At 47.0% G+C, this 26,599-nt stretch overlaps 1 protein-coding gene across 2 annotated transcripts in view; it reads left to right on the forward strand.

The window, feature by feature from the left end:
• The window catches only part of Cmpk (cytidine/uridine monophosphate kinase Dak1), a 68,945-nt gene that overhangs the window by 12,830 nt on the left and 29,516 nt on the right, over positions 1-26,599 (forward strand). For both annotated transcript variants that reach the window (XM_068388709.1, XM_068388710.1), the window contains exons 2-3: positions 8,103-8,231; positions 8,345-8,500. In XM_068388709.1, coding sequence (XP_068244810.1) covers positions 8,109-8,231; positions 8,345-8,500 — 279 coding nt within the window. In that variant the 5' untranslated portion in view covers positions 8,103-8,108. The remainder of the gene's footprint in view (positions 1-8,102; positions 8,232-8,344; positions 8,501-26,599) is intronic.

A 26,599-nucleotide genomic window follows, 5' to 3' on the forward strand; every position in this document is an offset into this window, starting at 1 on the left:
ACTCCCAAAGGCCAGCGCGGCTCTGCCCTGGTCCCAGGGAGTGAAGAGTGCCAGAGACAAGGTTGAGGGCCAGCTCTCTGAACTCGCTTCCTCCAGCCGTTCCTCTGCCGGGAACAAACTCCTCCCACCTCCTCGTGTACAACAGAGGAAGTACTTCAAAATCATGGGGGAGTCTTGTTTAGCTCTTCCCCTCCACCACTCTGTGGAAGAGCTCTCTAGGGGAATTTCTCTCGAGAAACTCTCCGCCCGGCAAGTGACATTCTCGGCTACGGAGATCCTAAGCCAGGAGAAGGTCGCAAAGTGTGCCATGCAGGCCACTTCGTGGCTGGACATCTGGCTGGGGTCTCTGGGCATCCTGTTGCGATCCGAGGACTTGTCCAAGGAGAGCACCAGGAGGGCCATGGAGACTTTCCTCCTCTCGGGCACGCGCACCATAGAGTTCCTGGCTCACCAAGTTTCAAACTTGTGGGAAAACTCGATCTTAAAACGTCGTGATGCCGTGACCGAGAGGTTGCACTTGAAAGTCCCAGCCGTGGATGTCGGCAAGCTTAGACACTCCTCCATCCTTGGAGAGAGTTTGTTCGAGCCCAAGGATGTGGAACGGACAGCTGAGAGGTGGAGGAAGTCGAATCACGATTCGCTCCTCCAAAGGGCCCTTACATCTCGGCCCTACAAGCCTCCAGCTCCTCAACAACAACATCAGCAGCCTCGTCAGTCTAGGAATCGAAACAGGCTCCGGCAGCAAAGGCAAAGGTGTCTAAGCAGCAGCCCTTTCCTGTCAAGGACAAGAAAGGCAGAAAGTCCTCCAGGGGAGGTAGGAATCCTAGGGGGAGCGGCCGAGGCCGTAAACGCTAGGATTGGCAATCCCCCTGCATGTCCACCAGTGGGGGGATGCCTACAAAGTTGCGCGGACAGGTGGCAGCAACTTGGGGCCGATTCCTGGACGATCTCTGTGATCAGCCAAGGATATCGCGTCCCGTTCATAACATCTCTTCCTCCCTGACAGGGAATCCAGTGTCGTTGAGCTCCTATGCCATGGGATCGGCAAAGGGGCTAGCCCTTCGGACAGAAGTCGAGACCATGCTCAAGAAGGATGCTCTCCAGGAGGTCGTCGACAGCTCCCCAGGCTTCTTCAGTCGACTCTTTCTTGTAAAGAAGGCGTCTGGAGGCTGGAGACCAGTCATCGACCTCTCAGCTCTGAACAAGTTTGTCAAGCAAACTTCGTTCAGCATGGAGACAGCAGACACGGTCAGACTTGCAGTGAGACCGCAAGACTTCATGTGCACACTGGATCTGAAGGACGCGTACTTCCAGATCCCAATCCATCCGTCTTCCAGAAAGTACTGAGATTCAGCCTGGACAACAAGATCTACCAGTTCAAGGTGCTGTGTTTCGGTCTCTCCACAGCACCTCAGGTGTTCACCAGAGTCTTTACCCTGATATCTTCGTGGGCACACAGGATCGGCATCCGTCTCCTTCGCTATCTGGACGACTGGCTGATCCTGGCAGACTCGGAGTCGACCCTTCTTCGACACCGAGACAAGCTTCTGGGACTTTGCCAAGATCTAGGGATCATGGTAAATCTCGAAAAGTCTTCTCTGCTTCCAACTTAATGACTGGTATATCTAGGCATGATATTAGACACCAATCTCCACAAAGCCTTCCCATCAGACGACAGGATAGCAAGGCTGAGGAGGGTCGCAAGACCTTTCCTCGGACGAGAGGAGCTTCCAGCCCAATCTTGGTTACGTCTCCTAGGTCACCTGGCCTCCTTGGCCCGTCTAGTTCCGAACGGCCGCCTCAGGATGAGATCCCTGTAATGGCGGCTCAAGTCCTGGTGGAATCAAGGCAACGATTCCCCGGACACTCTGGTCCCTATGGGACCTGCGGAACGGACGGACCTGCAGTGGTGGCTGACCGACGAAAACCTTCAAAAGGGAGTGGATCTTCTCGTCCTCCCCCCGGATTTGATGCTGTTCTCGGACGCGTCAAAAGAAGGGTGGGGGGCCCACGTTCTGAACCAGAAGCCCTCAGGCCTATGGTCAGAATCAGAAAAGTACAGTACCTCCACATCAATCTGCTAGAAATGAAGGTCTTTTATCTGGCCCTTCAACAGTTCCAACAGACTCTGGCGGGCCACTCCGTGGTGGTGATGAGCGACAACACCACAGTAGTGGCTTATATCAACAAGCAGGGAGGTACCTTTTCACAACAGCTATCCCATCTGGCAGTAGAGATACTGAGGTGGACCGAAGTCCACTCGATTCCACTATCAGCTCGCTTCATTCCGGGCAAAAGGAATGTGCTCGCCGACAGTCTGAGCAGCTTATATCAACAAGCAGGGCGGTACCTTTTCACAACAGCTATCCCATCTGGCAGTAGAGATACTGAGGTGGACCGAAGTCCACTCGATTCCACTATCAGCTCGCTTCATTCGGGGCAAAAGGAATGTGCTCGCCGACAGTCTGAGCAGAGCATCGCCGATAGTGAGTACCGAGTGGTCTTTGGATCCTCAAGTAGCTAACAAAGTCCTGACTTTGTGGGGTTCCCCAACAGTGGACCTGTGCGCGACAGCTTTGAACTTCAAGCTGCCGCTGTACTGCTCCCCAGTCCCGGACCCCAAGGCACTCTGGCAAGATGCCTTCCAACTTCGGTGGGACAACATCGACGTCTACGTCTTTCCACCGTTCTGTCTGATGAGAAGGGTGCTCAACAAGACCAGACTATCGGTCAATCTGTCAATGACCTTAATAGCTCCGCTATGGCATCATGCAGAGTGGTTCCTGGACCTTCTGCAGCTGACGGAACTCCCGAGAGAACTTCCCCCACGACACGAGCTACTCAAGCAACCACACTGCAACATCTACCACAAGGCCGTAGCTTCACTTCGGCTTCATGCCTGGAGACTATCCAGCGTCTGCTCACTGAGAGAGGCTTTTCGCAACAAGTTGCGGAAAGGATGTCTCGACACCTGCGAAAGTTATCCGCAGGGGTCTACCAGGCGAAGTGGAGAGTCTTCTGTGGTTGGTGTCGTGGGAGGGGTATCTCTCCCCTCGATGCCATTATTCCAGCAATAGCGGAGTTTCTCGTGTATTTGCGGGAGGAAATGCGCCTTTCAGTCTCGGCAGTGAAAGGCTATCGCTCAGCCTTAAGCTTAGCCTTCAGGCTGAAAGGAATAGACATTTCTTCCTCGCTGGAACTTTCTTTACTCATACGAAGCTACGAACTTACCTGCCCTCAGTCGGAAGTGAGACCTCCTCCATGGAACGTGGTTTGCGTCCTCAGGGCTCTTAAGAGACCTCCGTTTGAACCATTACACCAGGCTTCTGATCAACACCTGACTTGGAAGACAGTGTTCCTGCTCGCTTTGGCGTCAGCCAAGCGGGTCAGTGAACTTCATGGTCTCTCATATGACATCGCCCATTCATGGGGATGGGGGGAGGTAACGTTCAGGTTCGTCCCTGAGTTTGTAGCTAAGACTCAGAACCCTGGAGTGCCGGACCTACGGTTCGACTCCTTCAGGGTTTCGAGTCTCCGTTCTGTAACAAGTGACCCAGACCATTTGCTACTATGTCCAATAAGAAGTCTGAGGCGTTATCTGAAGAGAACAGCTGCAGTCCGTCCCCACGTGCAAGCCCTGTTTGTGAGCACAGGAAGGACGAAGAGGAGGGTCACCAAGAATATCATCTCAGCTTGGATTCGAAGGGTCATCCATCACGCCTTGAACCCAGATCCTCCTCCTTCACGTCGTCCCAGAGCACACGATGTCAGAGGCATTCAAGAGAAACTTCTCGGTGACGCAGGTGCTACAAGCTGGGGTCTGGAATCATCAAACGACCTTCACAGCCCACTACCTGCAGGTCGTGACCCACAGGAGCCTCGATACATTTTCTATCGGCCCTGTGGTGGCTGCACAACAGCTGGTCTAACCTCAGGCTCCTTAATGGACAGGTAGCAGAAGGTTGAGGGCATTGTTACCCGGTTTTAGACTGCATGAATGAAAGAGTATGTCTGGCCCTTACTTCTTTCTTCATCCTCTCCTCTCTTGGGGAAAGCAGCATCCTGGGTTCTCTGCATAGCTGACCTCAAACCACTGCAGGTAAACCATGCCTCCTTGTGTTCCTAGTATTAAGATAATACTGTCGCGTCCCCCATACCCTGACGAGGTGGTATTGGGAACGTCCTAGCCTAGAATTCCATCTAAAGGACTTCAGGTCAACTTCCTAGGACGAGTCACACTTCATTCCTCCACACACAAGCTTATGTAGGCGCATGTTCCTTGCGGAGCAAGGAACTTGCGAGGTGCAGGGACTCTTTTTCTCGAGTGCTGCTCACTCAGATTCTGAGTCCCCGGGCAAAGCCAAAGCCAGTAAGGCTGGGACTTTCCACCCTTCCTAAGGGTTAAGTCACCCTATGTAAACAGCGTGGTTTGTATTTCGGTTAGGGAACAAACGACAAATTCGGAGATAATTTGTATTTTTCCTAACCATACAAACCTTAGATATTTACACATATTTGCCTGCTAGCCTTGTCCCCCAAGGCAAGTCCTACCTCTAAGTGAAGTGAAGCAGTTCACCGGTGTGTGAGGGGGGGAGGGGTAGCTAGCTACCACTCCCCTACCCCCTTGCTAACTAGCGGGGGGGGGGGGGGTAATTAACCCTCGTTAAAAATCTAATGGCTCGTCATTTCAGCTACGCCGAAAGTAATACCCTATGTAAATAGCTACGGTTTGTATGGTTAGGAAAAATACAAATTATCTCCGAATTTGTCATTTCTCCTCTTCCATGACGTTCTCTTCATTCTCTTCTACTGCTGCATCCCCTTCGTATATTGCAGCTTGCAGTCTACAACCAATTATTTGGGTGTGATGCCTGTCGAGAAAGAAGTCATCTAAAACGATGACAGATCAGTCTCGCACTCTGAAGTCTCAGTCTGTTTTCTTTGCATTGTTTTGTGGGAGGAACAGCACTGTACTGTATAGCACTGAAACCTGACTCCTGAGAAGTCGTTGAGGTACATGGACTCATGCCGCTTCTACCCTTGCCAAGTCTTGTAAGAGATGAGGCATGAGTGCTGTTGGTCATTACAAAGAGCCTTGCTCTTACCCCTCTTCTGCCAAGGACATTCCCCAGACGTTTCGGTGACTCCTCCACTCATACGATTATTGCCACTATCATGGTCACTGTCATCAACAAGTACAATTGTCTACGCACACGATGGTTCATGCATATAGTTTAAGATTTCATGTGAAGAACTTCCATATGCACCAGTTTAAAGTTTCACAAATATGGTCATCCACATGCACGGACATTTATGCCCATGATTGTTCACGCGCACAATCATCCATGCATGAGACCATCCACACTTACGATCATCCACGCCTACAATCATATACTAACACGATTAGGCCTATCCATCCCCAAGGAGCCTCACACATGTTATCCATGAACACAAGCAGCTACGCACACGATCATCCATGAACACCGACTTCCACGAGCGTTTGCCACTACGTTCCATATCACTACTGGTGATCAAGCGCTCTTCATTATTTTAGTAGTCTGAAGGTGACTAGTCACTATGTGATTGGTCTTCTCTTCTTGCTCAGCCAATGAACAAAAAGACCCCTGACCAATCTACCCCCGCATTGTTTTCATTTATTATTTATGGCCATTTTGAATTTAAACCATCAAATATGATGATATCAATTAAGTAAAGGGTATAAGTTAGAGAGAAGTGCCACTAAAGCTCTTAATAAAGATAAAAAAATCCCATCACAATGTTTTTCAAGTACAGTACTGTACACCTCTACAGTATGTTTCAAGAGGGTCAGAATGGCAGCCACTTTTGATTTAAGGTACTATGTTATACAATATTATATCTACTTTCTACATACATGACAAAGTTGGCCATACTTGGAAACCCCCTTTAAGTCTTCAAGAATTTTTTTTAACTCTATTACAAATAGTTATTGTTTATATTGTAGTCCTAGACAACCTCGATAGTGGCCATTTTGAAAACTGCCATTTTCTCTTTTATACTATGATTCATGTAATTCTGCCTAATTACTGTAAGCCTTTAAGGTTGGGGGTATTCCTTACTTAAATCAACAGCCAGTCTTCGTATTATTATTATTATTATTATTACTTGCTAAGCTACAACCCTAGTTGGAAAAGCAGGATGCTATAAGCCCAGGGGCTCCAACAGGGAAAATAGCCCAGTGAGGAAAGGAAACAGAGTAACAAGAAGTAACAACATTAAAATAAATATCTCCTATATAAACTATAAAAATTTTTAACAAAAAAGAGGAAGAGAAACAAGACAGAACAGTGTGCTCGAGTGTACCCTCAAGCAAGAGAACTCTCTAAGAGCAGGGAGCTAGAGCAGACATCAAATGCATTTAACCTTCATAATCGAGCAACCTTTCTTTACTGGAGGATCTGTTAAGAACTATGTCCCCCATGCAAACAGACAAGCAGAGTCCTCTGCCAGGACGAATAATTCTTGGGACCCTTCAGATTTCCATTCTGGATCAGGGCCCTCTGCCTGCCAAGATGGACAATCTTGAGATGAAATCGACCTTTTTTAAGGTCTTAGCTCTGATTCGTGCACTGGATGAGGTTGGCAAACCATCATCCAAACTCATATAGGGGGGGGTCTAATGTCTATAAACTTGAGCTATTGAGCTCTTCAAGGTTCTTGGACGAACCTTGGGAACTTGTCGTTACTGGATAAGATATCTCTGTTCCCACATTAAGATATCTCTGTTCCCACATTAAGATGCAGAAACAACAGCTGAAAAATGGAGAAAGGTGAATCATGACTTGTATGTATGAGATGGGAGCCACCTTGCATCTTTGCCCTAAACGAGCCAGGAAAGGTGGTCACGGGAGGAAGGGAGGTTGGGGGAGGAAAGGAGCAAGGGGACACTGATAATGGCATTCCCCTTCTCCTGCTGGTGCGAGTGGGTTGATGCCTGTCGAGCAATTGGACAATGTTGCAGTGACATGGAGTGGAAGAATGGATGGTAAAGCTCCCCTGGACAGATTAACACATTTCATCCGTCAACTCTCACCCTCTACTCACTCAAGTTCCAATGAGGGTTCATTCTTACCTTTTGGGATCACCAAATCTCTGGCCATAGCAGGAGAGGTTTCGGCGATGCTGGACAAAGACACACTCGAAGCCGTGTGAGTTGTCGATAAGTCATCGATATCTCTCCTCAGAACGAGTTGTTCAACACTCCATTCAAGATGGAGAGGACGAGCACAGTTCGGGCAAAGGGGACTTCCTACTTCCAATCAATCTGAGTAGAAAGTACTTCTGCCTCATCTTCAATTGAGTGGTACATCAGTTCAACGTTCTGTTCTTTGGGCTATCTACCGCTCTATAGGTGTTTACTTGAGTTTTGACACTTGTATCAGCTTTGGCCGATTCAAACAGGATTCCTCTTTTGCAATATCTGTAAGGAGACAGTTGCTTCAGTTACGAATCAGACTCCTGGTCTTTTGCCAAGATCGTGGACAACTATAAGAAAAGTTGTCTCAAGCCCAAGAGAAGGATGGAGCACCTGCTATGGCAGCAGTGAGAATTTTTCTGATAGGCAACTGTATTAAGAGACTTAGGGAGGTTGCACAACCCTTTCTTACAGTTCAACATTTACCAACATGTCGGTGGAAAATGATGAATTTGGAGATAATTCGTTATTTCCTAACGAAACAAACCTGAGTCCTTTTTTCATACTTTCCTTTCATCCTCAACCTCTTAGAAAGTCCCAGTTGCAATGAAAGTGACTACTCAGTGAAGAAGGTGGGAAGGTTCTTCTGCTTCAGGACAGTAACCAGCTAACTTGCTACACCTTGTTATAGAATTTTCATTGCTGTATTCAAACTTTTGCAGTTATCATTCATCTTTGTAAGTTTGGAAAAATACTAAATATCTCCAAATTTGTATTTTTTCTATTGTATTGTAGATAATGCTTCTCAAATGATTGAGGAGTGTATGAATTTTCTTTGTTTTAATTTTATTGGGACTTTGTTTTTATGTTCAGGATCTAAATAAGAAAGATGGTTTACTAACTAATTATTGTATTATGTAACTTTCAGTTGTGAATGCTCATCAAACGGTTTCTAAGTGGAGTGCAGCGTGTAATCATGGCCAGCAAGTACAATGTTGTTTTTGTTCTTGGTGGTCCAGGTGCTGGAAAGGGGACCCAGTGTGCAAAGATTGTAGAGGTAAGACTTTTCAAGCAATAAATGGTTTATTGTGCAATACAGTACTGTATAGTATTAGATATTTTAGGTAAATGAAGATGAAATTGAAAAACCTTATGATTTATTTTCCTCAGAAATTTGGCTACGTTCATCTGTCTGCTGGTGATTTACTACGCGAAGAAAGGTCAAAACCTGGCAGTGAATTTGGAGAACTTATTGAGGGCCATATTAAAAATGGTACTATTGTACCTGTAGAGATAACTTGTTCATTACTGGAACGTGCAATGAAGGTAGGAATTTTTTTTCCAATTTGCTCATACACTTAATACATATCATTATCCTTTAATAGTAATACACGCCAGCAATGCTTGAATAGCCATGAAAATTTTAACTATAGTTATAACTACAGTGGAACCTCTACACACGAACGTATCTATATCCGAATTTTCCAACATCCGAAGTAAAATTTGAGCAAATTTTTGACTCTACACCTGAATTTTATTTCGACACGAATTAAACATTACGCCATTGAGCGTAGAGTGCTCAGTTCTCTATTCTTTTGTGTATCGTGAGGTTGTCCTCTGTTTGGTCTGTTATTAACAGTGCTTATTTTTTTCCTTTTCTCACATTTCCTTTTTGATTTTACAGTACCTATAATCATGGTGCCTAAGAAGCTAAGTTTCAGTACAGGAAAAAGGCAATTCTTTCATTAGAATTGAAGCAAGAAATTATAGAAGAACATGAGAGCAGTGTGCATGTGAGTGATACTGTATGGCTAAACAATATGGCCGGAATAGGCCCATGATCTCGAGGATCATCAAGCTGAAGGCAGCCATTAAAGCAAATAACCATCGAAGGGGATCACCATTATTACAAGACATCTTAGCAATACCCTGGAAGAGATAGAACGCCTTTTGTTGATAGGGATAAAGGACAAAGAGATTGTTGGCAACGATCACTTGTGAGAAGGGCCAGCGTGATGAACAGAAAGAAAGAAAAAAATGAGAGGCAAAGAAAACCATGATAGCATTAACAAGCTCTTTTAAATAAGACTTCTCTCTTTTTCTGTTTCTAAACATAACATTAACATGTTCTTTAAATAAAATATCTCTTTCTCTCTCTCTCTCTCTCTCTCTCTCTCTCTCTCTCTCTCTCTCTCTCTCTCTCTCTCTCTCATTCTTCTTCGCTGTTATAGTGATAGATACGTCTATTATTTTTTTTTCTGAGAGAGAGAGATTAAACAAAAATGTGTTTAAAGTACATATGATTTTTAACAGCGTCACCGAGTTGAAAAACAATTAAATGTAACTAAGAAAGTAATAACAGCTAATCTGAATTCCTTTATTAACTAAAACAGATCTTGATACAAACACACTCGTGTGCGTATGCACAAACACACACACAGGTGCAAAAATTGCTACGCAGTAAGAGAGACAGTCGTGGAGGAGGTAGAGATGGTGACTGCGATAACATACCGTAACTCGTCACTGAAAGTGATGAAAATAAAAAATCAAAAGAAAAAAATGTAAAAATTATGATATATAAAAATAAAAAAAAATAAATAAGCTAAGTTAGATTAAAATTTCCGTAGTGTAAGTTACGGTATGTTATCGCAGTCACCATCTCTACCTCCTCGCCGATCGTGTCTCCTCGTGCGTGTGTGTGTGTTTGCGCATACGCACACGAGTGTGTTTGTATCAATATTTGTTTTAGTTAATAAAGGAATTCAGATTCGCTGATATTGTTTTTTTTAGTTACATTTAACTGTCTTTCAACTCGTTAACGCTGTTAAAAATCATATGTACACAACACATTTTAGTTTAATCTCTCATTTGTTCCGTAACCGAAATACAAACCACGCTATTTACAGAGGGTTTACCTTTTAGCGCAGCTGAAATGACGAGCCAATAGTTTTAACGAGGGTTGATTACCCCCGCGCTAGTTAGCGGGGGGTGGGGAAGGGTAGCTTGCTACCCCTCCCCCCTCCACACACCGGTGACTTGCTTCACTTCACTTTTGGCTCGGCGGTGATCAGACGTGTCTGCTCATCGTCCTCGTGACAGCCTTTAATTTTCTGCTTTTTCTATTCAGCGTGTGTGTTGGTTGGAAGTTGACCTTCATTTTTTTTTTTTTTTATTTCTCTTTACAATGCGTACATGCCCTGGAGTTGCCGGCCGTCCTTGTGGGACTTTCATGTCGGACATAACTACGGTTCTGGAGAGGGAGGTCTCAACCTTCTGGACTCACCAGTGGTAGCTTTTACACCCCCCCCTGGAACCCCCCCAAGCGGTGGCGCGAGCCCTAAACCACGCCCCTTTGGGCGGAGTTACCAGAGACGAGCGGGTTGACTCGGCAATGGAAGTCACATTTCTGAAGTTGACTTCGGCACAGAACGTTCTCCTCTTTTTCCCTCCCGCTGCTCCCAACATTTGCTGATTTTCATTATCCTGCACTCAGCAACCAGAGTAATATCTCAGCCCACGGCTTAATTATGTCTAGGCAAATTCTTACCTCCGCGGAGGTGCATCGGCTTAGCGAAGACTCCAGCGGAGAGGAGAACGTAATCAGTAACGAAAAACGGACACAATCGACTGCAGATAGTGATATGCCTTCTAATTCTGATATCGTAAATATGTTACTACAACAGAATCAAACTCTTATGCAAATCATCCAGAAAAGGTAAGGTTTTAAATTCTGTTTACAACGAAAACGTCATATGGAAAGCAGCTGATTTAGACTAATGACGTCACAAATGCAAATGGCGGCCCCCATACGTAAGCTTGTTATGATTTGAATGCTTAGAGCAGGCACTTCCGAACATAGCGTAAGTAGCTTAAGCAAAGCATGTGCATGATTACTACACGATTAATCGGTATAAACAAACTAAATACTCCAATTTTTATATATTACAAAATTATAATTAAGCACACAAAACAAATTGCTTGCCTGACACACTAAAAGCACGCGCTTATTAGGCAGTAGGCTAGACCACAGGTAAGTTCGAGCTTACATTTCACGCTTTAAACCTATCGACACTAGCCTAGGCCCTGGGGGGCTATCTGATAAGGGTTACATATGAGGCAGGTCTAGTTTATTAATAATAACAGATTTAAACTTATCATTCACTTAAATATGGCACTGAATTAACCTAAGAGGGCTATTTGAGTCGTGAACCCCATTGCCTGACTTCAGCCTTCTAGGTCCGCTGCTGTCCATATTTACTATACCTGTTGAACAAAATTTCAATTAATCTATGGTAAATAAATCACTGATATTAAACATTCATCTCGGCAGAAGTGGTTCACCTGCTAAGAAGAATGAGGCTCCCCCTCCTACTAAGCGCTCAAGACGATCACCTGAATTACCTGAAAGTGCAAATTTAGACCTCTTTTCCTTTTATAATAATGGAGACGAAAGTGATTACGAAGATTTCAACCTTCTTACATTCAATAAACCCATTCCTTCATATATTTCCACCAATTTCAAAGCTGAACCATCTTTTCATAGAGAAGGGAAAATTCAATTGAATAATTCACTAGTAGCATTAACTTTCAGTGAAGGCCATAGTGATAACCGGGATAAATTCTTTGTTAGTAGTCAAAATAAGGAGTTCTCAGACTTTTTTAAATTAATTAATACTCCAAAGTTGAATTTCTGGCCTGAAGGTAAGGTATTTGATGACAGTTATAAGAGAAAATTTTTTTATGACATTGAAAATATTAAAATGAGTATTTCTGCCTTTCAAGGGCATGCAGCACTGGCACACATTGTATACCCCTCCAAAGTAAATGACATTGATTTTTTGTCTAAAATTATTATTGGTCCCCTAAGGAGGAGCATAGACCTCATACAAAATTTGATAAGAAATTTCAGAAGCAGAGCTCTTCCTAGATACCTCAAGGAAGAAGTAAGAGATCTTATAATCAAAGCAGACATTAAAGAAGTTTGGAATTTAACTGAAGACCAAAAATCAGCCATTGCTGCCTGCTTTCACAAAGGTCCCCTCCTCAGAGGAGGGGCAGCAAACTTCAGGGGTAGGAAATTCAACTTCGGGGGCAGATTTCAGGGAAGAAGGTTCAGTTTCCTCAAAGGTAACCCTAACTTTAGATTCAAGTCTCAGCCACTTAGAAGAGGTAATAGGCGAGGTGGGTACAGGGGGGGGGAGGTCACAAAATGGACAAGCTAATAGTTCAGGAGCCAGAGAAAAGAAAGACCCTAGAAATTGAGCCATGCTCCGCACCAGTTCAAAGAGAAATTTTTTCAGCACCAGTATTCTATGCACCAGTTGATAATGATGTTTACACTGCACCAGTTAATAATGAGCTTTGCTCAGCACCAGTTAATGAGCTTTGCTCAGCACCAGTTAATTACGAGCTTTGCTCAGCACCAGTGGTTAATGAGCTTTGCTCAGCACCAGATAATAACGAGCTTTGCTCCGCACCAGACCATCATGACATTGGGCCAAATGCTATAAATCAAGATAGAAGTAAAGAGACCTCGCCTTTGGCCTCAAAACCAATGAATAACTCCTCCCAGAGCCCCCCAGAGAATAGGATAGGTAAGTCATTATTGATGAATATTGATAGTTGGAGAAAGCTTCCTAATGCCTCTTTTGCTTGTAAAATTATCAATGAAGGGGTGAGAATTCCGTTTAATAATAAACTTAAAGCCCAGAGGTCATTAAAAAGAACAGGTAAAGATAGAATTTATTCAATTAACAAGCGTAAAATATTGGAAAGTGAATGTGACAGACTGCTAAAACTAGGTGTCATAGAGCAGATCCCCAGAACTTCCTTTTACTACTCCAACCACATATTTTATAAATTCAAACCAGATGGAACAGTACGACTAATATTTGACATGAAAGTGCTCAACACCATGATTAAAAAACCTTCTTTTACCATGCTCAAGGCCAATACTATATTTCCCTATCTACATCTAAACTCTTGGGCCTGCAAACTAGATTTAAAAGATGCTTATTGGCACATTCCATTACATGCAAGTAGCCAGAAATTTCTAACCTTCAAACTAGGTAAAAGGAAGTTCAAATGGACTGTGATACCCTTTGGACTAAAGACAGCACCTTATATTTTTTCAAAAATAATGTACACAGTGATCAAGTATATTAGAACCTCATATAACATCTTAATATTCAACTATCTTGATGACATTCTCATATTAGCAAAAGATTATGTAAAATGTAAAAATCACATTCAGCTAGTCATTAAGATCTTGTCAGACTTAGGATGGAATATCTCACTTAAAAAATCTACAATTGAACCGACTCAAAGAATCGAATTTTTAGGAGTGCATTACAATATGATTAAGAAAACTATGAATCCCAGTGGGAAAAACATAGAGAAGTGTGTCGAATTGGCCAAAGCTTTCTCCAACTCTGTTAAATCCGACCTGCATTCCTATCAAATGTTAATCGGAGCTTTAAATTTTAGTGCATCCTATACAAGCTTGGGAAGATTCCATCTTAAATATCTCCACAGGTACCACAGTTATTTTAATTCAGGGTACAAAATCATTCCCCACACCTTCAAAAAATACCTAAAGCCATGGGAACAGAGACAAATGTACAGAGAGATTAACATTCCAAAACCACAGATAGATGCAGAACTTTTCACTGACGCTTCCAACCAGGGTTGGGGAGGTGCATTAGTAATAGCGGGTAATATGCTCTCAATAAATGGAACTTGGACAAATGAAGAATCCTCCCTTCACATCAATGTAAGAGAGTTATTAGCTTGCTTCTATTCTTTGGAACACTTCATCACAAGGTTATACAACAAGGTAGTCTTAATACATGTTGATTCAAAGGTTACTAATTGTTGGATAAAGAAACAGGGTAGTATCAGAAACAAATTAGCCCATGAACTAGTCAGGAAAATACTTAGTACCATGAAGGATCACAACATACAGATAAATTCCAGATGGATCAGGGGAGTAAGTAACACCATCGCAGACTCACTTTCCAGGGACCTGGGTTCCATTCACACAGAAACTTCCCTCAGTGACAGTCTATTCTCCTTAATCTGCTCTGACTTCAATTTCACCCCAGAAATAGATCTGTTCTCAAATGGTTTCAATACTAAGTGCAAAAAGTTCTGTTCATCTCTTCCAAATCAAAAAGCCATCAGCAATAATGCACTTACGATTAGCTGGAAGGGATCAACACCCCTCTATGCCTTTCCACCAGGATTCTTACTACACAAAGTAGCTTTTAAAATCAATAAAGAATGCAATAATAATATGCTTTTCTGCACCATATCGCAGGGGACGGAACCATGGATTCCATTAGTGAAGTCAGTCGCGAAGCAGCACAAACGATACATTGTGAAGATCGAAGACTACCAGATAGTTCTCAAGGATTGTATCTCACCCTCAGCAAAGCTCCAATCAACTTTGATCGCCTTCAAAATTTAAAGGATCAGCTCCCTAACGTCTTTCCTCCTGAGGTTTGCTCCAAAATTGCTGTCAGCTTGAGGGACAGCTCCTTGCAAAAGTATGAAAACCTATACAACATTTTTAAAAGTTTCATTCACAAGGAGTATGGAAGAGACAACAAATTTCCCCTGTTAGCAATTATTTTATTTTTCAATCACCTTATAGACAAGGGTCTGTCTTACAACACCCTGAAGAGCTACAGAGCAGCTTTAGGTCCTATCTTGTCAGGCTATTTCCCAGGTTACTGTCTTGCAGAGGACAAATATGTCAAAGCAATGATATCGGGAGTTAATAGAAGGAAACCTAGAAATTCTCACCAGTTCCCTGGCTGGGATCTAGACAAAGTAATTTCATTTCTCAACACCACGAAAGATAACTCTACCTTACTACTGACACAGAAAACCTTGTTCCTAGTAGCCTTAGCTTGCCCTTTAAGAGCTAATCAATTTAACAATCTCAGCATTTCCAGGAGCACCTTCACCCCAGAACACATTGTCTTACGGAACCACCCTTCCTTCATGGCCAAAAACCAAAAGAACAACTACACGCCAATAGAGATCAGCTTTAGGAAGCTTCCTAACAGACCAAAAATATGTCCAGTCAGACAATTGAACTTCTATTTGGAATACACCAACAAAGTCTGTATGGAAAGAAACATAGACAGGAAAGACCACATATGGCTAGATGAACACTTCAAGATAATGTCTCTACAAAAAATGAGACAACTTTTTAGGGAGTGCATTTTCAGAGCCGACCCAAATGCAACTAAACAGTCAACGAATTTTCACTCTATAAGGGGGCAAGCTTCATCAAGACTGCTATACAATGGAGTATCGATACAAGAAATCATGTCCAGAATGAATTGGAGAAGCGACTCTGTCTTCAGCTCTTACTATGCTCTCCTCGGCTTACAGGGAGCTTTCGATGCTGTGGTCGCTGGACTTCATCTTCAAGCCCCCTGAAGCATCTGCCTAGCTACCACTGGTGAGTCCGGAAGGTTGAGACCTCCCTCTCCAGAACTGTAAGTTTACTTGTGAACGAAGGTTCTGGAGTGGGAGGTGAGACCTTCCGGACTCAAAGTCTGGGTCACCCTCCAACCCTTCCCCCGTGAGCCGAGGAGACCATGTACAGTACTTAGGAGGGAATATTCTAACAACTTCATAATTCAACAGAGTAGGCTATATACAAGAACACACACATACAATCACTATTATTCCACAGAAAACAAACTAACTGGAATCTTTCAATATTCATATCAACCAAGAGAGCACAAGAAGATTGAATTTACTAGTAAAAAGACCTTTATGTCCAACAATTTGCACCTTCACAGTAATTCCTTCATAACTTGCACTACCAAGGTAAGCTCAACCACTTCTGTGTTATTTTTTGTTCTATTACAACTTCAAAAATGTGACTTCCATTGCCGAGTCAACCCGCTCGTCTCTGGTAACTCCGCCCAAAGGGGCGTGGTTTAGGGCTCGCGCCACCGCTTGGGGGGGTTCCAGGGGGGGGTGTAAAAGCTACCACTGGTGAGTCCGGAAGGTCTCACCTCCCACTCCAGAACCTTCGTTCACAAGTAAACTTACAGATCCGCACACCCTCTGCCCTCAATGTCGGGGCCGACGGTGTGACCAGGAGAACATGTGCCGTGAGTGCAGGGAGTGGTCTGCCTCCCAGTGGGAGAGGTTTGGTCGTCGGCGTAAGAAAAAGTCCAAGAGAGACTGTTCTCCTCCGGGGTTAGCCTTGAAGGAGGAAAGTTCTCGGGACTCTTCTTCCGCCGCCCAAACCTCGTCCGCCTCCTAAGGAGAGTCGGCCGAGTGGGAGCGCAGGCCCTTGTTCTGTTTCCCGACCTTCGGTGGGGGGAGAGGGCGTCGCCTCCCATAGTGAGGCGGTTCCCCCTCCTCCGGGGGAGGTTATTGATAATGCCTTAACCAAGGATGATCTTTTACAGATTTAGTCGTCCCTGGGGCTTAAGGGCTTGCCCTCCAGGGTCGCTTTAATTGACCTTGTCTCGTTGGGGGCCGCTGTTAAGCAGTCGCCGGCGGTAGCAGAGGTAGACCCTCTGTCTATTGTCGACGTCGTGGTGACAGAGGCCTCCGACGTGGCTGGGCAATCCGCCGCAGGTGCTGTTGCGGATGATGGTGCTTTAGGCTCTCCTTCCCCTTCCGTACATCCAACGAAGGGGGAAGTGAGTCCTTCGGTCTCTGCTGCTACTCAGCTTCCTTCTGAGGGAAGTGCTTTGACAGAGACTCCCCTTCGGAGGACCGATGGTCCCGACGATCTTCCCCGAGGCCGCCTCCGCCGTAAGGCTCACCGTCCGCTACGCCACAAGGGCCTCCCTTCCCCTTACAGGGGGACTAAGAGGCGCCTTTTTGGGTCTTCATCCTCCGGGGGGGACTCTCCTCGTCAGCCTCAACCTACAGCTCCGCCTTCCTTGAACCTCTCTGCAGACCGTTCACCATCTCCTGCCAGATCTTCGCCTTCTGGAGAACTCGTCACCCGACGGGCAATGGTCCCTTCAGGGCTAAGGGATCCTTCCCTTCCTCGAGCAGTGCTAACGCACAGGCGCTCTCCTGCTCGCCAGCGCTCTCCTGCTCGTCGGCGATCTCCTGCTCGCCGACTCTCACCTGCTCTTCGGCTCTCTCCTGATGTTCGCCTTCCTCGCCAGCGCTCTCCTGCTCGTCAGCTCTCTTCTGAGCGTCAGCGCTCATTTGAGGACCATCGCCCTGCGGTCTCTGACCACCCTATAGTTCCTGCTGAGCTCCCTGCTCACCATCTGCCTGGTCCTGTGGCTACGCAACATCGTGCTGCGCGTGTGTCAAAAACACATGTTCGCCAACGCGCCAGCGATCTTCCAGTTCCTGCTCGCACCTCCTGCCGCGCCACCTGTCCTTTTACATGACACGCGTCGGCCTTCTGCTTGCCAGCGATCACCTACGCGCCAGCGATTACCTCCTCGCCAGCGTTCACCTGCTTGCCAGCGCGCACAGGCGATCTTAGTATCGCCTATTCAACAGCGACAGCCGGCGAGCCAACGTTCTCCAACGCTCCTGAAGGAACATGGTTCGCCAGTTCTAGCTCGCCATCACGTGATCGCCCTCCTGCGCATGCTGCTCGCCATCGCTCGCCATTGCACGATCGCCCTCCTGCGCATGCTGATCACTATCGCACCCCATCTCGCGATCGCCCACCTGCGCATGCTGCTCGCCATCGCTCACCATCACGCGATCGCCTTCCTGCGCATGCTGCTCGCCATCGCTCGCCATTGCACGATCGCCCTCCTGCACATGCTGATCACCATCGCACCCCATCACGCGGTCATTCATCTGCGCATGCTGCTCGCCATCGCTTGCCATTGCGCGGTCATTCACCTGCGCATGCTGCTCGCCATCGCTCGCCAACGCATCGACATGCCACATCCCGCCATCGCCAACCTGAGCGACCGCACTCACCAGCTCTTCATCGATCGCCTGTGGATCTAAATCGCCAGCGGTCTTCCTCACCCTCGCGGCAGCGCGTTTCCTCGCCGTCACGCCAACGCTTGCGTTCGCCGCCTCGGACACGCGTTCATTTACCTGCCCACCCTCGCGCCCACTCGCCTGCGCGCGCCGCGCGATCATTCGCCTACGCGCCCGCGCGACCGCTTGCCTGTGCGCCCGCGCGATCATCCACCTGCGCGCCCGCGCGACCATCGTTCGCGGCGAATTCCGCAGCCGGTGGTAGCAGCAGGAACGCGTGCTCCTAGACGGCACTCGGGATCACCTCCACCCAAACACAGGTTGGTAGTGCAGGACGAAGAGAGGTTAGTACATCATTGTTCCCCACCTTCTTTTCAGGCAGGTACCGTGGTGTCTACTCCAAAGGATCACCCGATCCCTTTCCCTTTAGCGAGGATTTCGGACTCTGTGTCCTTGGAGCAACAGACTTGGTTTGGTCCGCTGGCACGGGCGTTAGTGAGGGTTATGAAACCTGCACTCGCCGGCCAGGGTAACAAACCAACGGCTGTCTCTCCTACGCTGAAGAGAAAGAGAGGAGTGGACTTCGTGGTGACTTCCCCCAGGGCGAAGTTGGTTCCCAAGAGGTCGGTCGCGAAGGTCCCTTCTCCTGCACGAGTGCTCTCTCCTCCCGTGGACGAGGCCTTTCCGTCCTCAGGTGAGTCCAGTGGGGCGGTAGTCTTCCCCTCGGCACCAGGGGGGGAGACTTCGCTTCATGCAGGAGAATCGTCTCGTGAGGAAGGGGCCCTTCGAACCTCGTTGTTGGGATCCTGTATCCCTCCCAGGAGGGAATCCCGTTGTTGGGATCCTGTATCCCTCCCAGGAGGGAATCCAAGGACTCCAAGACCGTCCCTAAATCCTCTGCAAGGATTCGTCAGGAACCCACGACTACCCAGGGGAATGTCCACGTGTCACCCCAGGAAGAGATCCCTGGGGCAGGAGACTTAGCTGCCAGCCCGCAGGGAGGAGAACAGCAAGAGTCCGAACATGCCTTCTGGCAGGTCCTAAGCCTGATAAGGCAACTTAACGGGCTTATGGATCCAGTCATCCCCCCCCGTGAAGGCAAAGACACGATTTTGGATGAAGTGTTTGACGTTCGGGAGGCCCGTAAGACCAGTGCGGCTCTGCCCTGGTCTCGGGGGCTGAAGAGTGCCAGGGCTAGAGCCAACGCTCAGCTCGCACTTCTTGCCTCCTCCAGTCGTTCCACTGCCGGGAACAAGCTCATCCCTCCTCCTCGTCTTCAGCAGAGGAGGTATTTCGAGATCCTGGGTGAGCACAACCTCGCTCTTCCTCTCCATCACTCTGTGGAGGAGCTGGCGAAGGGAGTTCCCCTCGAGAAACTCTCTGCCCGGCAGGTGTCGTTCTCGGCAGCAGAGATCCTTAACCACGAGAAGGTCGCTAAGTATGCCATACAGGCCACTTCGTGGCTGGACTTTTGGCTAGGATCTCTGGGCATCCTATTGCGATCGGAGGACTTGTCCAAGGAGACCAATAGGAAGGCCCTAGAGACCTTCTTGCTCTCGGGCACCCGCTCCATCGAGTTTTTGGCGCACCAGGTTACCACCCTGTGGGTCAACTCGGTGTTGAAGCGTCGCGATGCTGTGTCCGAGAGATTCCATCCGAAGGTCCCCGCCGTGGATGTGTGTAGGCTCCGACATGCTTCCCTTCTGGGGGAGAACCTGTTTGAGCCTCAAGACATGGAGCGAACGGCTGAGAGGTGGAGGAAATCCAGCACGGACTCCCTCCTCCATAGGGCCCTTACAACTTGGCCCTATAAGCCTCCAGCCCCGCCACAACAGCAGCAGCAGCCTCGTCAGGCTCCCAAACAGGCACCAGCAGCTAAGAAGGTGGTGTCTAAGCCCCATCCCTTTCCAGCCAAGGTCAAGAGGGGCGGTAAGTCCTCCAGGGGAGGCAAGACTCCTAGGGTTGGCGGCCGCGGCCGCAAGCCCTAGGGGTGGCAGTCCCCCTGCATGTCCACCTGTGGGGGGATGCCTTCTGCGTTGCGTCCTCAGGTGGCAGCAACACGGGGCCGTTGCTTGGATGGTCTCAGTGATCGGCCAAGGCTATCGCGTCCCGTTCACAACATCTCAACCTCCCCTGACAGCGAATCCAGTGTCGTTGAGCTCCTATGCCACGGGATCGGCAAAGGGGCTGGCCCTTCAGGCCGAAGTCGAGACAATGCTCGAGAAGGGTGCTCTCCAGGAGGTCGTGGACGGCTCTCCAGGCTTCTTCAGTCGACTCTTTCTTGTAAAGAAGGCTACTGGAGGCTGGAGACCCGTCATCGATCTCTCAGCTCTGAACAGGTTTGTCAAACAAACCCGGTTCAGCATGGAGACAGCAGACACGGTCAGACTTGCGGTGAGACCACAAGACTTCATGTGCACACTGGATCTAAAGGATGCGTACTTCCAGATCCCAATCCATCCGTCTTCCAGGAAGTACCTGAGATTTTGCCTAGACAACAAGATCTACCAGTTCAAGGTGCTGTGTTTCGGTCTCTCCACAGCTCCTCAGGTGTTCACCAGAGTGTTCACCCTGATTTCATCTTGGGCGCACAGGAACGGCATTCGTCTCCTTCGTTACCTGGACGATTGGCTGATCCTAGCAGACTCGGAGTCGACCCTTCTTCGGCACCGAGACAGGCTTCTGGATCTTTGCCAGGATCTGGGGATCGTGGTAAACCTCGAGAAGTCCTCTCTGCAGCCGTCCCAACGACTGGTTTATCTAGGCATGCTAATAGACACCAATCTCCACAAAGCCTTTCCATCAGACGACTGGATAGCAAGATTGAGGAGGGTGGCGGAACCTTCCTCAGGCGAAAAGAACTCCCCGCCCAATCATGGTTGCGTCTCTTAGGCCACCTATCCTCCCTGGCCCGTCTGGTTCCAAACAGCCGCCTCAGGATGAGATCCCTTCAATGGCGGCTCAAGTCCCGGTGGAATCAAGGATCCGATTCCCCGGACATTCTGATCCCAATGGGGTCTCTGGAACAGACGGACTTGCGGTGGTGGCTGGCCGACGAGAACCTGCGGAAGGGAGTGAGTCTTCTCGTCCTCCCCCCGGAATTGACTCTGTTTTCGGACGCGTCAAAAGAAGGGTGGGGGTCGTATGTTCTGAACCAAAGGGCCTCAGGCCTTTGGTCAGTATCAGAAAAGTGCCTTCACATCAACCTGCTAGAATTGAAGGCCGTTTTTCTAGCTCTTCAGCAGTTCCAACGGTCCCTGGCGGGTCACTCTGTGGTGGTGATGAGCGACAACACCACGGTAGTGGCTTATATCAACAAGCAGGGAGGCACTTTTTCGCAACAGCTATCCCATCTTGCAGTAGAGACTCTGAGGTGGACCGAAACCCACTCGATAACACTATTAGCTCGCTTCATTCCTGGCAAGAGGAATGTGCTCGCCGACAGTCTGAGCAGGGCTTCGCAGATAGTGAGTACCGAGTGGTCTTTGGATCCTCAGATAGCCAACAAAGTCCTGACTTTATGGGGTTCCCCGACTGTGGACTTGTTCGCGACAGCCTTGAACTTCAAGCTGCCCCTGTACTGCTCCCCAGTCCCGGACCCCAAGGCACTCTGGCAAGATGCTTCCCAGCAACGGTGGGACAACATCGACGTGTACGCCTTCCCACCGTTCTGTCTGATGAGAAGGGTGCTCAACAGGGCCAGACTATCGGTCAACTGTTCGATGACTCTGGTAGCTCCGCTATGGCATCACGCGGAATGGTTTCCGGACCTTCTGCAACTCCTGACGGAGCTCCCAAGGGAGCTTCCTCCACGACACGAGCTTCTCAGACAACCCCACTCCGGCATCCCTCACAGGGCCGTAGCCTCGCTTCGGCTTCACGCCTGGAGACTATCCAGCGTCTCCTCGTGGAGAGAGGCTTTTCGCAAGAGGTTGCGGAGAGAATGTCTCGGCACCTGCGAAGGTCCTCTGAGGGAGTCTACCAAGCTAAGTGGAGAGTCTTTTGTAGTTGGTGTCGTGGAAGGGGTATCTCTCCACTCGATGCCACTATTCCAGCAATAGCGGACTTCCTCGTGTATCTGCGAGAAGAAATGCGCCTTTCTATCTCGGCAGTGAAAGGCTATCGCTCAGCCTTAAGCTTGGCCTTCAGATTGAAGGGCGTAGATATTTCTTCATCGCTAGAACTCTCTTTACTCATACGTAGCTATGAGCTTACCTGCCCCCAGTCGGAAGTGAGACCCCCTCCTTGGAACGTGGTTCGAGTCCTCAGGTCTCTTAAGAGACCTCCCTTCGAGCCGTTACGCCAGGCCTCCGATCGCCACCTGTCTTGGAAGACGGCCTTTATACTCGCCTTGGCTCCGGCCAAGCGAGTTAGTGAACTTCATGGTCTCTCGTACGACATCGCCCATTCAAGGGGATGGGGGGAGGTAACGTTCAGGTTCGTCCCTGAGTTTGTAGCTAAGACTCAGAATCCTGGAGTGCCGGATCCTCGGTTCGACTCTTTCAGGATCGCGAGTCTCCGTTCTGTAACAAGCGACCCAGACCAGCTGCTACTATGTCCAGTGAGGTGTCTGAGGCACTACTTGAAGAGAACGGCTGCAGTCCGTCCTCATGTGCGAGCTTTGTTTGTGAGCACAGGCAGGACTAACAGGAGGGTCACCAGGAACACCATCTCAGCTTGGATTCGAAGGGTTATCCACCATGCCCTGAATCCTGACCCTCCTCCGTCACGTCGCCCTCGGGCCCACGATGTCAGGGGTATTGCTACATCCCTGGCCTTCAAGAGAAACTTCTCTGTGACGCAGGTACTTCAAGCTGGGGTCTGGAAGCGTCAAACGACCTTCACAGCCCACTACCTGCAAGACGTGACCCACAGGAGCCTCGATACGTTTTCTATCGGCCCTGTGGTGGCTGCACAACAGCTGGTCTAACCTCAGGCTCCTTTTTGGACAAGTAGCAGTAGGTTGAGGGCGTTGTTACCCGGTCTTAGTCTGCGTGAATGAAAGAGTATGTCTGGCTCTTACTTCTTTCTTCATTCTCCCCTCTCTTGGGGAAGCAGCATCCTGGTCCTCGCATAGCTGACCTCGACCTCTGCAGGTAACCCATGCTTCTTTGTGCTCCTAGTATTAAGCTTAATACTGTTGCGTCTCCCATACCCTGACGAGGTGGTATGGGGAACGTCCTATCCTAGAATTCCTATCTGAAGGTCTCAAGGTCAACTTCATAAGACGAGTCACACTCTCCTCCTCACACTGCTTATGTAGGCCACTCGTTCCTAGCGATGCTAGGAACTTGTGAGGTACAGGGGCTCCCTCTCTCTAGTGCTGCTCACTGAGGGATCGAGCCCCCGGGCAAGCCGAAGTCAGTAAGGCTGGGGACTTTCCACCCTTCCTAAGGGGTAAGTCACCCTCTGTAAATAGCGTGGTTTGTATTTCGGTTACGGAACAAATGACAAATTCGAAGATAATTTGTATTTTTCCTAACCATACAAACCTTAGCTATTTATACATATGTGCCCGCCATCCCTAACCCCCAAGTCAAGTCCTACATCTAAGTGAAGTGAAGCAAGTCACTGGTGTGTGGAGGGGGGAGGGGTAGCAAGCTACCCTTCCCCACCCCCCGCTAACTAGCGCGGAGGTAATTAACCCTCGTTAAAACTATTGGCTCGTCATTACAGCTGCGCTAAAAGGTAAACCCTCTGTAAATAGCTAAGGTTTGTATGGTTAGGAAAAATACAAATTATCTTCGAATTTGTCATTTTTGTTTAATCTCTCTCTCTCTCTCTCTCTCTCTCTCTCTCTCTCTCTTGTTCTTCACTGTCAGTGTTAGAGACATCTATTAATTTTTTCTGAGAGAGAGAGAGAGAGAGAGAGAGAGAGAGAGAGAGAGAGTGTTTATTTAAAGAACATGTTAACACCATGTCTACCTTCTCGCCGATCGTCCGTCTCCTTCTGGCGTAGCAAATCCTACACCTGCGTTGGCCTGTCTCTAAGGTAAAGTGGCAATAAAACACATTTTTTATTTATTATTTCTTTATAATTATCTTTTTTACATGCTGCTTTCATATTATGCAGTTATGTTATTGTTATGTGTAATTATGTATAGCCATTTATTAAGGATTTATTATGGGTTTTTTAGGCTGAGGAACGAATTAAATGAATTACCATGTATTCTTATGGGAAAATTCATTTCTACATCCGAACATTTTCTACATCCGAACATTTTCTACATCCGAACATTTTCTACATCCGATGTTGGTTGTGGAACGAATTAAATTCGTATGTAGAGGTACCACTGTACCAGTAGTTGGTGGTCAAGTCCACCAATCCGTATAACTATTAGTAGGTGGTGGTTAAGTCCCACCCATCCGTATAACTACCAGTAGGTGGTGGTTAAGTCCCACCCATCCGTATAACTACCAGTAGGTGGTGGTTAAGTCCCACCCATCCGTATAACTACCAGTAGGTGGGGGTTTAAGTCCCACCCATCCGTATAACTACCAGTAGGTGGTGGTTAAGTCCCACCCATCCGTATAACTACCAGTAGGTGGTGGTTAAGTCCCACCCATCCGTATAACTACCAGTAGGTGGGGGTTTAAGTCCCACTCATCCGTATAACTACCAGTAGGTGGGGGTTTGAGTCCAACCCATCTGTATAACTGCCAGTAGTTGGTGGTTAAGTCCCACCCATCCGTTTAACTACCAGTAGGTGGTGGTTAAGTCCCACCCATCCGTATAACTACCAGTAGGTGGGGGTTTAAGTCCCACTCATCCGTATAACTACCAGTAGGTGGGGGTTTGAGTCCCACCCATCAGTATAACTACCAGTAGGTAGTGGTTAAGTCCCACCCATCCGTATAACTACCAGTAGGTGGGGGTTTAAGTCCCACTCATCCGTATAACTACCAGTAGGTGGGGGTTTGAGTCCCACCCATCTGTATAACTACCAGTAGGTGGTGGTTAAGTCCCACCCATCCGTATAACTACCAGTAGGTGGTGGTTAAGTCCTACCCATCCGTCATTCAGCTGCAGAGTCGCTTTGTACAGATGTATTCTTGCTGCTGCATTAATCTTTTAAATGTAGAAGTTTCTTAACATTCTATTGCGTCTGGCGAAACCTGGTTGGATGTTAACTTTAATGCTTTTAATAATTTTTCTCCCCTTCAACCGCCCCTCTCAGTCCTGAGGCAGAAGATCAAAAGTAGCCAATCCCCTCTCATACCAGGCATTCCTTGAACAATTCAACAGCTGTTCCAGCTTTGTAGAGAGTGTTTCTACATAAGAGGACTTGGGGTTTGTTTAGAGGAGAAAAATACAAATTACTTTTTTTAAATTTTGAGAAATATCGTCACCAATGATATTTTATGTCTAGATGCCACAGAACCTTATTTATTGTCATTATTATTATTATTATTAATAGCCAAGCTTATAACCCTAGTTGGAAAAGCAAGATGCTATAAGCTCAAATAGCCCAGAGAGGAAAGGAAATAAGGAAATAAATAAATGCTATAAGAACTAATAAACAATTATGATAAAATATTCCAAAAACATTAACAACATGAAAACAGATATTTCATGTATTTATTATTTTGTTCCGTAACTGGAATACAAACCACGCTATTTATTAGGGGTTATACTTTCGGCGGGACTGAAATGACAAGCCATTAAAATTTAGCGAGGGTTAACTACCCACACCGCTAGTTAGCGGTGGATAGGGGGGGGTTAGCTTGCTACCACTCCCCCTCACACACCTGTGATTTAGCTCACTTTATATATATATATATATATATATATACATATATACAGTAGGGTCCCGAATTATGCGTGTTCAAATTATACGATTCCCCTTTTATGCGACCTCTTATTTTTCAAAAATAAATTTCCTGTATCTGCGAAACTGTTCAAAGTCTGTGAGTCAAGCACTATAAATGTATCAAATCTATTGTCTTTCTAAGCATATTGGTAGCCCTAAATACGGTGATTTATAATAATTTTTACAAAACAATTTAACATTACATCTTATTAACATAATTTCATAATGAATAGCCTATTTAAGGATAAAATTCCACATCAACAATGAAATCAACTGTTAACTGTGCGAGTCCAGCTGACAAAATGTAAACAGAATTGTGGTTACGTTCTCGGCAATCATTATCTTTCTCCAACCTTACGGTAATTGTAATGGTAGTGTTAATGATGGTATATTAAAGCATTATTTTTGTTTAGTACAGTATATATAAAAGAGAGAGAGAGAGAGAGAGAGAGAGAGAGAGAGAGAGAGAAATTTGATGGCAGAAATCCTCTCTCTCTCTCTCTCTCTCTCTCTCTCTCTCAAATTTCTGCCATCAAATTCTCTCTCTCTCTCTCTCTCTCTCCTCTCTCCCCGTAAGCAATAAAACCCTAGTTAACATATGGCAACTTGAGTTTAAGAATGAAATTAACATGACAATTGTTAGTTGTGGCGATCAATTCCTCGCTTC

This window comes from Palaemon carinicauda, chromosome 15 (genome assembly GCF_036898095.1).
Source record: "Palaemon carinicauda isolate YSFRI2023 chromosome 15, ASM3689809v2, whole genome shotgun sequence".
In the NCBI taxonomy this organism is placed as follows: Eukaryota; Metazoa; Arthropoda; class Malacostraca; order Decapoda; family Palaemonidae; genus Palaemon; species Palaemon carinicauda.